At 39.2% G+C, this 14,431-nt stretch overlaps 2 protein-coding genes across 2 annotated transcripts in view; both read right to left on the reverse strand.

The window, feature by feature from the left end:
* Positions 1–152: 152 nt before the first annotated feature.
* Positions 153–4,225, reverse strand: ppiab (peptidylprolyl isomerase Ab (cyclophilin A)). The gene is made up of 5 exons (XM_046861871.1): positions 4,044–4,225; positions 1,647–1,677; positions 1,474–1,562; positions 1,197–1,369; positions 153–440 (listed from the first exon to the last, which is right to left on the reverse strand). The coding sequence occupies exons 1-5, from the start codon at positions 4,110–4,112 to the stop codon at positions 308–310; spliced, it is 495 nt and encodes a 164-aa protein (XP_046717827.1). The 5' UTR covers positions 4,113–4,225; the 3' UTR covers positions 153–307.
* Positions 4,226–5,208: 983 nt separating this feature from the next.
* The window catches only part of zmiz2 (zinc finger, MIZ-type containing 2), a 32,238-nt gene continuing 23,015 nt past the window's right edge, over positions 5,209–14,431 (reverse strand). Inside the window, 14 exon segments of the mRNA XM_046861870.1 lie at positions 5,209–7,578; positions 7,665–7,886; positions 8,319–8,488; positions 8,935–9,179; positions 9,263–9,331; positions 10,317–10,384; positions 10,563–10,720; positions 10,844–10,912; positions 10,915–10,948; positions 11,111–11,321; positions 12,582–12,723; positions 13,174–13,342; positions 13,640–13,741; positions 14,236–14,430. Coding sequence (XP_046717826.1) covers positions 7,471–7,578; positions 7,665–7,886; positions 8,319–8,488; positions 8,935–9,179; positions 9,263–9,331; positions 10,317–10,384; positions 10,563–10,720; positions 10,844–10,912; positions 10,915–10,948; positions 11,111–11,321; positions 12,582–12,723; positions 13,174–13,342; positions 13,640–13,741; positions 14,236–14,430 — 1,962 coding nt within the window. The 3' untranslated portion in view covers positions 5,209–7,470.

Here is a 14,431-nt window from a genome sequence, read left to right on the forward strand (position 1 = left end):
TATAGAAATGTGAAGTTTGTATTTATTCCAGTGCAAAAGAGGAAAATGGGGTAAAATCAAAACCAATTTTATAAACACTTGTGCCCATGGTTTGAGAGCCTGATTCTATTCAATATTAATGAAAGCAATCACAATAAAACAGATCAAAAGGATTATTGTTCCACTTTTATTTTGTTAAACAAATTTTTTTTGAGTCATCATAATCAATGTTTGGTGTAACAACTGTTTTAACAATAGGAATAAGGAAATTAAAGGAAGGGAACGGAATGCACAAGATTGAGGCTAGGTGTTTAAGTGGAAGTGGTATTTAAAGTTGCCCACAGTCAGCGATGGTGATCTTGGCAGAACATTTCCCGCTTTGGCTTCCCAGGCTTTCAACTTTCTTGATATAGTCAAGACCGTCAACAACACTCCCGAAAACAACGTGCTTGCCATCCAGCCTGTTTAAAGAGAGGCACAATTTATATTAAAAAGTAAAATAAAAATGAACAAGTCCACTTTATTGGGGAACAATTCTATCAGCCAATCATGTCAAAGCAATCATGAGGCTTACATTAAAATAGGTATGAAAGGAAAGGTAATTGCTGGTTTAAGTTCTTTTTTGCTTGTTTGTTTTTTTTAAGCGATCAACTGCACGTTTAATGCACAGCAGTCTTTAGAGTTCAGTTCTACACAGTGAAGAGTCTGAAGAAAAAAAGCCAAAAGGTTACAGCAACATAACCACTTTTTAGAAATAGGTTGAACAGAAACCACCAACATATGAAACCTTAAAGGAGCTAGGGTAAAACAGCAGAAGACCAACATCCAGGTTCATGCCTGTCAACCAAAATTAGGAATCTGAGGCTATAGAAGGCACAAGTTCACTCGTCTTCACTTCATGAAAGTCAAAAGTAAAACTAAAAAGGTATTTCCACTACAGCAGAATCTTCAAACTGGATAACTAAGCTACATTAACCATCTTTGAGATCAGGAAAAATAAGCACACCCTTGAGAGAAATTACAATTTGAAGTTCCATTATCACTTGCATTACAGCAAACAAGTTGTAATGTTGGGGAACAAAAGACTATCCACAACATTAACACATGGACAAGCAAAACTCAGTCTGGTATCAGATGTCTCCATTTCAAACATGTTGAATTTGAATGCCTGCAATATGCCAAGCAAAGGGAAATGAGAAGATACTGAGAGCCCTCACCAGCTGGTTTTTGCAGTGCAGATGAAGAACTGTGAGCCATTGGTGTTGGGTCCAGCATTAGCCATGGACAGAATGCCAGCTCCTGTGTGCTTCAGAATGAAGTTCTCATCCGCAAACTTTTCGCCATAGATGGACCTCCCACCAGTTCCATTATGTTTTGTGAAGTCGCCACCCTAAAGAGTTGAAACAGCATTTCAGATCCAGTCAACAACAACAACAACAACAACAACAAAAAGTAACACTTTCAAATCCTTATAAAATTTGAGTAGGACATTACCTGGCACATGAATTCTGGAATGACACGGTGGAAGCCAGAACCTTTGTAGCCAAAACCCTTCTCTCCGGTGCACAGAGCTCGGAAATTCTCTGCGTAGATCATAGAAATACATTAATTTTTAAAATCAAGGATTTATTTATTACACATGAAAGAAACTTCAAAGAAAAACTTACCAGCAGTCTTCGGGACCACGTCGGCCCTCAGCTGAGGAGAAACAAAAAGGAACATTTACATGATTAACACCAGAAATGTTTACTGTTCTGTGAACTAACTTTCTTTTAAACGAGACATTTCATATCCTTCATTGGCAAATTTGCTTCTTTTTAAATATTTATCTACAAAACTTCCTGTGTGTCCACAGTGGGTCCTGTGCCATGACCCTCTGTGGACAGACCACATGTTAACCACAGCGACCCAAGCAGAATTAGTAACAAATCAATCCAAGAGCAGACATGCTTTACTACCACTTAGCAGTTAAACTGACAAGTGACAGGCAAATTCACATTTGCCCAATTATTTACAGTTTTCACTGCATTTCAAAGTATAATTCACAAAGCAGTCTTAGGAATAAAAGCCTGGGAAACTGAAAAAGCATCAGCAGGCGGCCAGACAGGCAGAACACGAAAAACAGAACTGCTGTCTGACCATGATTAACAGAGCCACATGCAATCGATCTATAATGACTTAGCTTTAAATGCAATCAACAACTGTTTCACACTGTATGCACACGCATTTTTACACACAAATATATAACGATAGTTAGATTAGACATCAACTTTCTTCCCTCTTAACTTGAGAAATCTTTAAAATGTTCCTGTGTGTCCAGGTTTGTAAACAAGAATTTCTCCTTAAAAACTGATCATGAAACTTACCAAGTGCCAAGATAAGACAATTTCGTTTTAAAGAGCTCAGGAAGGGAAATACCAGATTGTAATTTCTGAATGGTTATACAGGGTGTGATTGCATCTCAGAGTCTGGTCATTCTTGCCATTTTCCAAAAGGCTAAAAACAAACGCGTAACTGGGTGTCTACCTAATGCCTGAACTCTAGTGCTATGGAAATTTGTGCGCAAGTAACTTAGCTTGTAAATCAATTTTAGCCAGTTTTCTCTAAAATACCATGTTCCTAAGTAAAAAAAAAAAGTGCATTATAAACCAATATGACCTAGCTATTCAAATAGTTCTCAAATAGTTTAAATAATTAGTTTCAATTAGCAAACAAAGGTGCTTCTGTTATGTAATGCCATTTCTGTCTTCACAAAACTGGAGAAAATCAGTGCAAGTCAGAGGCTGACTCTTGCCTCACAGCCATGCCTCGTGTAGCGCCCCCTGTCGGCCTAACAATTGTTCACGTTTGACTCAATTTAGCCTCTGAAAACGAGTTCTCCGCTGCATTTGTAAGAAATCAGTTTAATATCAAATCGCAGCATGTGTGCCACAAAAACCCCAAGATTCATTAGAGACACCTGGATATAGGCAATCGAGTGTTACGACATATCCAAGCAAAAAAAGAAAAAATAAGTCGAGCCTGCCAATGTGACTCACCGGAAAAACGACTGCCTACACAGATTTAAGTGTGCTGAAAATGGTTTGAGTTTCAAGACACGTTTTGGACAAACCATATCTAGAATAAGCAGTCGAATGAGCGGATTTTGGTGCCAGTTGAAGTGCGTTTTAATCGCTGTATTAATCCCTCATCGCCATTCGACTCTTCTAAACTCATTTTTTGGACACGTGAGGACAGGCCGAGTCAGGAGAACTCTAAATTAGTCCACTACATGTGGAGACTTTGTTCCCACCTCAAGGTGAACCTTTATTTAATACATTAAGCGGTTAAAAAACTGCTTTAAAAGAAAAAAAAAACTACCAAGTGTGTTAATAGACTAGAAAGTGGTGCGCGCATGCGCGATGATTTGTGTGCGCAGATAAATTTAAAATGTAAGAATTAATTCAAGATTTCTGTTTAACAACCTTGAAGATACGCGATTAAAACGTCTAGGTGAAGATAAACGCCTTAAAACACGATAAAAAAAAAAGCAGACAACTTTTCACGAACATGCCCATATTTGTAGTTTAATGGCGATTCAAAATGGCTTCTTTCTGAGTATTGAAATGAAGATGGCGTCCGGTATAAGATAAAAACGTGCACTGGAGGATTGTGGGGAAACTTTTTTTCCCCCAAGTTGGCCTAAAACGGAATCGCTTCAGCGATGAGTGCCAACAAAAAAAAAAAAAAACTGCGCCGTACATTTTTTTCTTAAACTCCCTTTAACATAAAAATGAAGCCTTGGGGAAACTGAGAATTCAAGCCCAAAACCTGGCGGAGACTAAAAATGACACGAGGTCGCCCACATCGAGTATTAATACTACTGCCAAGTGCTGCACCGCTTACTTACCAACACACACGTGCACAGTTAAACGCTTCCTAAATATCCTGGAATAAACAATTTTTTATACATTGTGCAATAAATAACATTCACACATTAACGGGAAAAGATTCATTATAATTATACAGCTATAGTCATTTAAGCAAATGTTTAATTCTGCTGCAGTCAGTGTTCATTTTCTCACCTCCATCACAATTCTCCCTAAACGTTTCCCATCGATGGCGAGGTCAAAAAACACTTTTGGGTTCGCCATGTCGGATACAGACGAGTTTTACGGTCTAATATTAAAGAAGACTCGGGACAACCGTAACCAGGATGTGGAGGACCGAAATGTTAGCGGAAAACTTGAATATATAGAAGCAGTGCGGAAACCGCTTCCTATTGGAACATAAGTAGACGTGAGCTCGCTGATAGACAGGTGATACAGCCAATCAGAGACTGGGCTTTCGCATACAATTATCACCGCGTTCCAATTACCGCGGGCCATCCTCTGATTGGGCGGTTGCGCCTAGCATCAATGACGTCACCAACTCTTATCCAATGAGCGTTGTTTAAACGATGTGGGTGTGGGTCTGTGTTCGCGCCGTTAGTGACGTGTGTCATGGCGCGAGGGCGTCGGCCGGGGATTAAATTCGCCATTATGGCACTGATGATTATGAAGCGCGATTTGCTGTTCAGGAAACACAAGTTTGAAGTGTAAGGGGCTCTCCCTTGCTTGTCTACTGTCAATATACAAACATTAAAATAAGAAACGGGAAAAATGGAAGTCGGTCTTCCTGGGAAAAAAAATATAAATCATGGAAGCCATTAGAGGTTTTTATTCCCTGGAGGTTGTGTAATGGCGTATTAATGCACATTGATGCTATTATAGTACTTTTCATTGTTCTGATATTACCGTGTAAAGGGACCGGAGTGTTTAACAGCTCACATGGGATTCACCTGTTTGGTGTCTCTCTAATGGGATTTAAGTATGTCCTACAGGAGTATCATTAATTATATGTTTGTGCAAACATGCTGTGATTTAATGGTATTTTAATGAAACTTAAAGAGCTCTGTGATATTCCAGAGGGCTGGAAGTAGAAAAGACAAGAGGCTATGATTACTCTAATGAGGTACATTAGTGAAAGTCACAACCTTCAAGACTCATCAATATATCACGTTTTATATAGATTTATATCAGTTCTTATAGGTTTAGTAAAAAAATTACACATCGAATATAATTTGGATTTATAACTGAACCAAGTGCATCTACATCTTTAAACTTCTACTCGACCTTTTGGATTTTTTCCCCTCAGCAGGAATGATCTTATTCACATGATCACAAACAAAAAAACTCCAATGCAACAGGATGGGGATTAAATCTTTACTTAAAAAACATAATGGAAATATTTCACATCTTTAGAAAAACAAACAAAAAAAAAATGATTAAGATTTTACAAGTTTAATTCAATCGTTAAAACGTAAAAGATTCACCTACACATGACAGTCAAACTTTTTTTTTTTTAACAGTTGGATGAACAGTAATATGTGACTTGCTGCTGGTCTCAAAGACGCTTTCCCGCTCTCTTATTGAAACCCTTCATGGTCACAGATCTGATGGTGAAATGTACTTTTTTTCCTTTCTTTTTTTAACAAATTCATAAACTTTGCTAGATAACACACAAGAGAGATGCATACAGGCCCACCAATTATCTTTATAATTATTATAATAACAATAATTATATAATCAAAAGATAAAATTGTATGATACACAAATGTCTTCAAAAAAACAATTGCACATCCAAGAACTCCTGACCCCCCCCGGATTGTTTAGGATACAAACTGCACATAGCCGACAGCATCCAGAGAGCAATCATAAATAAAAGTAAGACAAGACAAGATACAGGGCAGCAGACTGTCCTTCTCTCTCAATGGAGTCTCTTTTGCATTCAAACTTAAAAGGAACAAGAGCTTTTTTGGACAGAAATGAACATTGTCATAGTGTTTAAAGTGTTTGCGTGTTTTATCATGGGGTACAGGAGCGCGTATACATCTGCAACAATAATAATCCTATATCTGTACATATTTTCAACACAGCTCCCTAATTGTTCCTTAGCAGAAACAAGTAATGGGTACTGCAATTAGACCGGACTATTAGGAGGCCATCATACTGCAACAACTATCAAAATATCCAGATGTCGGATACAAAATGTGAGACTGCTATAGTTTAGGACCTGAACGCACTCTGAAACTAACAGAGTTGCATTTTGTGAGCTTGAGTGTGCATTTGCGAGAGATCTACCCTGTCTGACGTGTGTGTGTGTGTGTGTGTGTGTGTTTGGGTTGCTTGTGCTCTGCGAGACCTCTTCTTTCTGAAAAGTCCTTCTGCTAAATGATGGGAAATTGCATATCTAAAGCAACTAAAAGAACACGATGCCTAGTAAGTAAAGGTAAATAGAGAACCATCAGGATTGAGATGTTGGTCCTTCTCTTGTGTAGCTCAGACATGTACAATCAGCACAAGACTTTGTGCCAACAGTGCAGGAAGACACCAGTGTTTAAATAAAAGGTGAAAAAAATGATTAAGGAGGCAAAGAACTGAGTAGAATAAGGGTGTGCCAGAAACCTACTTGGTGTCATTTGTGGTATGTCTGCAAGTTAATGTGTGCTTCTTGTATTTCATTCTGTGTAAACACACTTGCAGGGATCAAATGATTTTTCTCACATTGACAGTGGCTGCATGATCGAAGATCCCTCTGGACACAACCTCATTTTTTAAGTTTGGCAAATGAGTACAGTATGTTTATTTGATGCTACAGCAAGATATGCCTGCATCTCTAAACAACAAGGCAAAGGACAAGGGCATGCAGGCTGTAAAGAGGCTCCCAACACAAAATATATCTCCTGGACTTCAAGTACAAATTTGTGAGATCAAGTAATGGCATATATGATAGCATGCTAGCTTGCTGGAGGAATATTTTTTTTTTCAACCTCTTGAGGTAAGGCATGTCTGTGTCTTGTGTTTGCAGGGTCCATTGGCATTCCCAGCTTTTACATGCATTCAAGTTACAACAGAGGCCAGACATATTTTGGCTTTTTTCTGGTATCATTCTTCTTAAAGAGCCCGTAGCTTTATCAAAATACGGTTCTTCTTGTTTATGACAAATTCTTAAGAATGTCGGTACTTCACATGTGATTAAAATATGATCTAGAATAAACAACAATGGGCAAATTCCATAGACTTCAAATGCAATGTAGTTTACACCAAGCACAAGTCAGACATCAGAAGGGGTGCTGCTTTTTCTACAAATGGATTTTGCAGGTGCTGGGAATATCTCTTCAATTTAGGGGGAAAAAAACACAATAAAACCATGACATTTTTCAGAGGCAGACTAACAGTAAAGTCAATGTTGGATAAAAACTTCTGCACCTTCTTTACTTTGAGCATTTCTGCATTCCAGTCTCAGAGGAACAGAGCAGGCCAATAATTACACTCAATGTTTGCGAGGATTCCACGCCCTGATCCCCCCAAACCTCCTTGTAGCGTGCTGAGTGTATGTACTGCTGGGAGGTGGGTTTGTTTTAAGGATGGTGTGGCAAAGCTGTAGGTGGTGAACAAGCTTTATATGCACTCAGTTGCTCTCAAACAGCGAGAGCAGGTCATCATTGCTGTTGTTAGGGAGGTCAGGAGGACCCAGGTAGGTCAGCAGCTCATCTGGGTTTGTTAGCTCTGGGAGCAGCTGGAGAAGCAGAAGAGGAAAGACGGTATTAGAGTTGTTGACCTGTCATACATTTCTTAAGAATGGGCATAAACCAAATGACTCACATCAAGGCCGGGCTCAGTTACATCTCCTGGTCCCCCGGGGCCACCCAGGCCAAAGCTATCTGTGTGCAGCCGGGGATTCTGGTTGGAGTTGCGTGAATGCATGGGTCCTCCTGGGCCGCCCAGGTTGGAACTGCCGTGGAGTGTTTGATGCTGCTGCTGTTGCTGCTGCTGCTGCTGTTGGAGGGGGTTGTGGGATGGGTCCATGCGACTAGAGTGGGGAATCTACAGCAAAAAAAAAAAAATTAAGGCCGATCAAAGAGCAGTAAGTGATCATGAAACTGCAAATGCATACAGAAAAAGAGAATACAGAGAAGCTTTGAGTGTATAAAAGCAGAGATTTATAGAAGCAGCTGTCAGTGACATGGCTGAGGCTGCAGCAGATCATGCTGTTGCCTCCAGATCCTGTCAAGGAGCTCTTACTCTCACCAACAGCACACGAGAGGCAGTAAAAGATATCATCTACCTTTAGTGAGGTAGTGAATGATATGAATGCAACTAATGCATGATAATACTATTGGGATTATACAGTTAAGATCAGAATTATCCCAGAATTGTATCTAAATTATTATAAAATTTCTTTTTATTTTTTTGTAAAACCTTAAAATAAAATAATAAAAATACGATATCCATGCAGAAATAGTGTAGATGTGCTACCTGTCCAGACATGGAGTGCCCTACTGGTTTCTCAGTGGTCAGTAGGCCACTGGGAATGTCGGCCTGGTAGGAGAGGGGTGGGGGTCCCGAGGAAAATTCGACCAAGTTTGGAGTGCCGGGAGCGTTGGGGAAGTCAGAGAAGCCAGGCTGATTGGAATATCCTGAACCAGCTGAGACACAGAAAACAAAGTGTATATACAATCAGCGTTCAAGCGAAAATTGGACTTCCACATTCAGGTTTTGCTTGTCTGTCTACAAAGCTATAATTATTATTGTTCAAGCTATATTTTCAGCTAACGATCTTGTCTGAGGAAAGTCAACATGAAAGTCAAAGTTTTTAAACTGCCACTTCTTCAGCACCATTTTGGCAACTCAGTATGCATAAAGGGAAGATTTAATGCTTTCAATATGCATGGGCTCTCAGACATTCATAACTGATTGGTGTGAATCCCTGGTCTGTTTTGCTCTCGAAAATTTACAGCTACAAGAGACAGCACTAGAATTCATGAGACTTAATGAGATCATTATACATTCAGTCATACTATTTCTAAAGCACAAAGTATATTTTACAGCCATAAAGTCAGCATCACAAACATAAAAAAAAAAAAAGAATAACCTTGGCTTGGGTAATCAGGTGTACTGCTGCTGCCACCTTGTGACATGGATTGGTACGGCGATGAGGCTGGGCCCAGTGCAGCAATCATCTCCATAACGCTAGGCAGGATCATGTGACTGGGACTAAGTGTGCGACATCGTTTCAACGCTGGACCATCCGGATCTTCTTTAATATGCAGGTCAGGCTTTACAGGGACTGGTTTCCAACTACACACTGGATCGATAGTGATCTCCTCATAGTCTGAACTATAAAAAGCAGATTCATGTTAAAGAGCATTGGAAAGTAACTGTTTCAAATTAACTGACCTAAAGTCATAGTGATTACTTACTTCTGGATATAGATGAGAATGCCCAGCATATACTGATCCACTTCTAGTCCCTCCAAGAGAGCTGTCTTACTGCAAAGACCAAGAGGATTTTCATAGAAGTTCATTCAGTTCAGTCTTTTATCATAAACTGTGATGGTAGTTCTGGTTTTTATCAGCTATGTTGCAATTAAAGTGGATGCAGGCAATTGCTTTGTTTTGAAAGTAAAACCATGAGCTTGATTTATAGGGATTAATAAAGAGTAAAATAAATAAGAGTAAACAAAATAATGCATGAAAAGCTATACGGGTATTGCTATATTAAGATAATAGTTAATCTGGTCAACTTTGGTGTTCTGCATGTAACATTTAAAGCTAGTTCTGATTGCAAATCGAATCGTACAAACACAAAAGTAATCTTAAATAGTGAAATTAAGAGCATTTCCAAACACACAGTGTCAAGAAAACTCAAGGGATCAGGACTAAAACAGCTTTGTTGCCTTAAGAAAACAGGCTAATGTCAGGCTAATTGGGGGAAAAAAGCTATAATTTGCTGGGCAGCAAAAAGATTCGACTCTGGTGTGGTCTGATGAATCGTCATCGCTTTAATCAAAGGAAAAGGCAATCCTATATATATATATATATATATATATATATATATATATATATATATATATATATATATATATATATATATTTTTTTTTTATGTAATTGTAAACAGACCTGTAAATATGGTTCATAAAAAGCACGTTGTGTAATGGCTTATACTTTACTTAATTTAATAACACATGACCAGCTAGTTTGCTGGTTAAGTAAAAGTTTTATAATTGTATTCTCCTCCAGCTGATGTGTGTAAGCTTTACCTTCTCAGGGTATGGTGGACATTTGCTTTAAACCATTAAACGAGTGTTTGTGCGTGTTAAAGTTTATGTAGGCCGTTAACTGACTGCCTCAATTTATAACTCACAAGCCATGCTTTAATAACTAACAGTGCCTGGGGGTAGCATGCATTTTTTAAGCACTTCCTCTAATTCTGTTAACTATAAATTTCCCGATGCAACAGAAAAAGACTCTTACTTGCAAACAGGACAGCGCCAAGTCCCTCTCTCACAGTTAAGCTGCAGGTACGACTCCAGGTCAAAACACTGCAAGGCAAACACAGGCACAGAGAAGGGAACATTTACATATCTATAAAAGCATGACATTGTGTTTAAAAGGTACAAAAACCAGTAATTAGAGCAACTAGTGTGCAGATTTAATTGCCATTGCCATTTTATAGGCAACTCTATAGAGCCAATTTACCGATATATAAAATACTCTTACCTGTATGTGCCTACAGTCGTGGCCACGTGCTGGAAGCTGGATGCGTCGGAAAGTGATTGGACACTTCAGGGAAACTTTGATGGCTGTCTGCTCCACACCATCCTCACCGTTTAGCCCAGGGGTTCCTGGTATGGTTCCACTGCTGAAGTTCCTCTTGACTAGAAGCAGAATAGTGAAGATGAATAACAGCAAAAATTAGTAATGTAAAACATTTTGCACAATAAAAAAAAAAAAAAAAAAAAAAAAAAAAAACAGTATGAACTGCTAAAACTGGGACTTACTTTTGGTGACACAGTGCTCGGCAGGTAGGAGCCTCTTCTTCATAAGACCCTGCAGAACAGACCGCACCGAGGGCGGTGGACTAGCTGCAGCACGAACAAATGAGACTGGAGAAGAGAAAACACATCTTTACAAATATATTTCATATACATACATACATACATACATACATATATTTAAATATATAATAGTTTTGTAATAGCCGTGTAGCTCTATTTTATTCTAATAAAGTTGTGTTAAACCCAAACCACATAGGCACAAACACTTACACAGCAGCAGGCGGTGACTGTAATCTGGATGGTGTTCCGACCTGGCTGGCACACCTGTTTCAGGTAGAGAGGCTTGTGGGAGGTTTTGTTGTCTCCTCGCTCGATGGTAAGGGGCGTGGCGTTCACGCTCACTTGCACCGAGGCAGGCCAATTGGTGTTCATCTGCCGGTCCTCATGATGATAACACTTAAACTGCAACTCCAGATCTGGCCTAGGAAAATAAAAACAGGGAATCATTGATACATTACAGCTGAATGACATATGAATGGGCATCTGTGGTAACAGTCAATATTACAGCCACTGATGTGGAGTTCTCTGGGTTGTAAGCACACACCCAGGCAAGCCAAAGTTGCTTACAATAAAATTCCCACCAGTCAGAATGGGGGAAAACATTTATTTTACCACAAAAAAAGTATCTATTTAACAGGATAACTGCATTTGGTCAAATACACTGAGTACAAAGGAAAGTAAAGGGGCAAAACTTGAGCACTTCTAAATAATAAGCAGTTCCTGAATTTCAACAACACAAATCTGAACAGTTCCTTTCTTGCCAGTTGGAGCCTCTACCCACAACAAATGTGCACATCCTGTGTCCTTCCCCTTCAACTTTATTCTTATTCAGTTAAACACTTGCTTTAGCTCAGCAGAAATAAATGATAACTGATTACCGTCAGTGTTTGTAGTGTTTAAATTAGGACTGCAACTATCAATTATTCTTGTATTATACAGATTAGTCCATCGATTAATCGATTCTTTTTTTCATTAAAGAGCAATACTAAATATACAAAAGAAAATAAAGACACGTCTCTTAAATTGAAGTAATTAGTTTCATTTTTAGAAAAAGTTAAATTTTTATTGCTGAAATTGCAGGCTGTAAAATCTAAACCCATTTAGTTCATGTAATTGCCATATTACATCAAAATGCAAATACAAATATTTAAATAAGTTAAAAAGAATCATAAATAAATTGGCCTGAATCTCACTGTTTTCTCCCTGTTCCTTCATTTTTCATTCTGCAGTGTCTTCTGTGTTTACCTGTCCAGTGGTCTCATTTATAAATGTGGCGTATGCACAAAACAAGGCTGAAAATGTGCACTTTCCATGCCAAGGTTGTGATTCATAAAAAGTTCTGAGCCCTGCGTACGCACAAAGTAAAAACAGAGAAGGGGGAACTGGCGACACAGATAGCGAGCACAATCTTTGCATGGAAAGTGGCATACACACGTTTCTAGCGACGTTTATAAATGAGACACCAAAGCGGTCCAGAGTTTAGTGGTTGGTTGGTTCTTCTAGCTAAGAATACAGACACCAAATATTATTTCAAGAACTAAATATATACATTTATATTAAACACTTAGGATACAAATTATCACTCAAAACTTCAAGGAAAGACTGAGGACGCGTCAGGAGTTTGGGATTAGATCATGGGACAAGTCCCCAGTGTGCAGTAAGTGTGAACACTGTATCTGACCTCATCATGAGTGTCTTGTAGACGGAGTCGCGCAGCTGGAAGACATGGTTGCTGACAGCCAGGTTGTGCTCCAGTCGGAAAGGTTCCAGCACCACCCCGTCCCGAACAGGGAAAGTCAGACGCAGGTCATCGCTTGGGTTCCCTGTATACAGAGGGCAGAGTTAGGCTGAGGGGGAAAAAAGCATAGCAAAGAAATCAAAGAAATACTCCTGCATTTTTCGTTGCCTGCATTTGTAGCGCATATACTATAGACAAAGTTAATACAAAACCTTTGGGGGAAAGTCTAAAATAACTGATGTTGTGTAATTTAAATGTACATAAAAGAGAGGCTCCCTCAACAATTAATATGGCAAATGTGCTTTTAGTTCTTGTTATCCCAATAAGGGTGTTTTTATAACAAGCACATCATGAAATGTGTTCAGATGTCATAAATTAGTTCAAAGTAAAAAATAAATAGTGCTGGTTTCTATTTTATGAAAACATGTTTAGTAATATATTTGTATTGTGAACTGTTTAAAATGAGGGCTATAGAAACATGTATTGTATTGCAGTACTAAGAGAGACTATACTGAGACTGGATGAGCTCTGGTACCTGTAGGGGGCTGCATTGTGTTAATATTGGGCTTGACATCAGGGAGGAAGGGAGATTTCACATCCTGTCCAGGTGACATATAAGGTGGCATTGAGCTGCCAGGTGTCATGGGAGGAGTAGGGTTCCCTGGCAGGGGTGAGCTAGGGTAGCCAGGCATGGCCCGCCCAGGCTGAGGGAAAAAATTTAAAGCTGTTACACATCAAAAATGCTAGCAATGAAATGCAAACTTCATACACACATATGCACACACAGTCTATACAGAATATGGCTATTAAAAGCTAAACTAGTCACATGTATTACATTAGGCTAACCTACTGCTTTAGTAAACACATTTGCGTCTTTGGAGGAAGTGTTCATTGAGAAAGTCAAACAGGGTGATTATGAAATTGTTAAATATTAACTGGACCTACATAGAGGAAATGAAAGTGAAGAGAGAAAAAAAAATATAGAGAGAATGGAAACTGACCCCGTTCACAGCCCCTTGGTTAAAAGTGCTGTACCCTCCACCTCCACCCACTCCTGTAGCCATACTTCCATGGTTGTTTCCTTGCCCGTTGAACTGATCTGCCTGAGAAACAAATTATTTATATTAATGTCAGTCTTTTCAATTTTAAATGGCTGTTAGTAAATATTTTATTCAGTGCTTCATGATCATTTTACATAATCACACGTCTGCTATTACACCACCACATATTAATGGCTGTTCAGCATTTACAAATAAAATTGAAACAATCCTGAACAACGATTTGAACAGAACATTAGTACTTCTGGATCTTTTAAACCCACAAACCACATCTGACTGGTCTTTGCTGTGTGCGACATTTACAAGATCTGTTCATGTTCACTGGGGCAGCAGCACGTATCAGATTCCAGCGCATTTGCTCTCACAAAGCAGCAGTTTGTCTACCACAAAATACAGACGCAGGAACCTCTTTGCCACGAAATCTGATACTGCTAGCCTGCTACAGTGCAGCATAAGCCGCTTGCAGAGAGAAGATGTAAGAGTTGTCAAAATCTTTTGAAATGTATTCCGCTGTGATTGTTAGTAAGCGAATGTTCCACCTTGTAATATTGGCCTGGGTTTCCTGGTCCTGCAGGATACTGGCCCATGTTGGTCTGCTGTAGTGGCATTCTGTGGCCCGTGTATGAAGGTGAAGGTGCAGATCGCTGTGGGCCAGGGCCATGGTACTGCATGGGTTGGCCAGGGTAAGGACCTGCACCTCCCATCCCGGAGCCATACTGTTGCCCTGGAAATCCC

The sequence above is a fragment of the Silurus meridionalis genome, chromosome 11 (assembly GCF_014805685.1).
Source record: "Silurus meridionalis isolate SWU-2019-XX chromosome 11, ASM1480568v1, whole genome shotgun sequence".
Classification (NCBI taxonomy): Eukaryota; Metazoa; Chordata; class Actinopteri; order Siluriformes; family Siluridae; genus Silurus; species Silurus meridionalis.

Excerpts from the sequence above, each read along its gene's own strand:
- ppiab (XM_046861871.1), bottom strand. The coding sequence starts at position 4,112 with ATGGCGAACCCAAAAGTGTTTTTTGACCTCGCCATCGATGGGAAACGT. Across the intron at positions 1,563-1,646 it reads CGTGGTCCCGAAGACTGCTG|AGAATTTCCGAGCTCTGTGC; the intron begins GTAAGTTTTTCT and ends TGATCTACGCAG. Across the intron at positions 1,370-1,473 it reads TTCCAGAATTCATGTGCCAG|GGTGGCGACTTCACAAAACA; the intron begins GTAATGTCCTAC and ends TCAACTCTTTAG.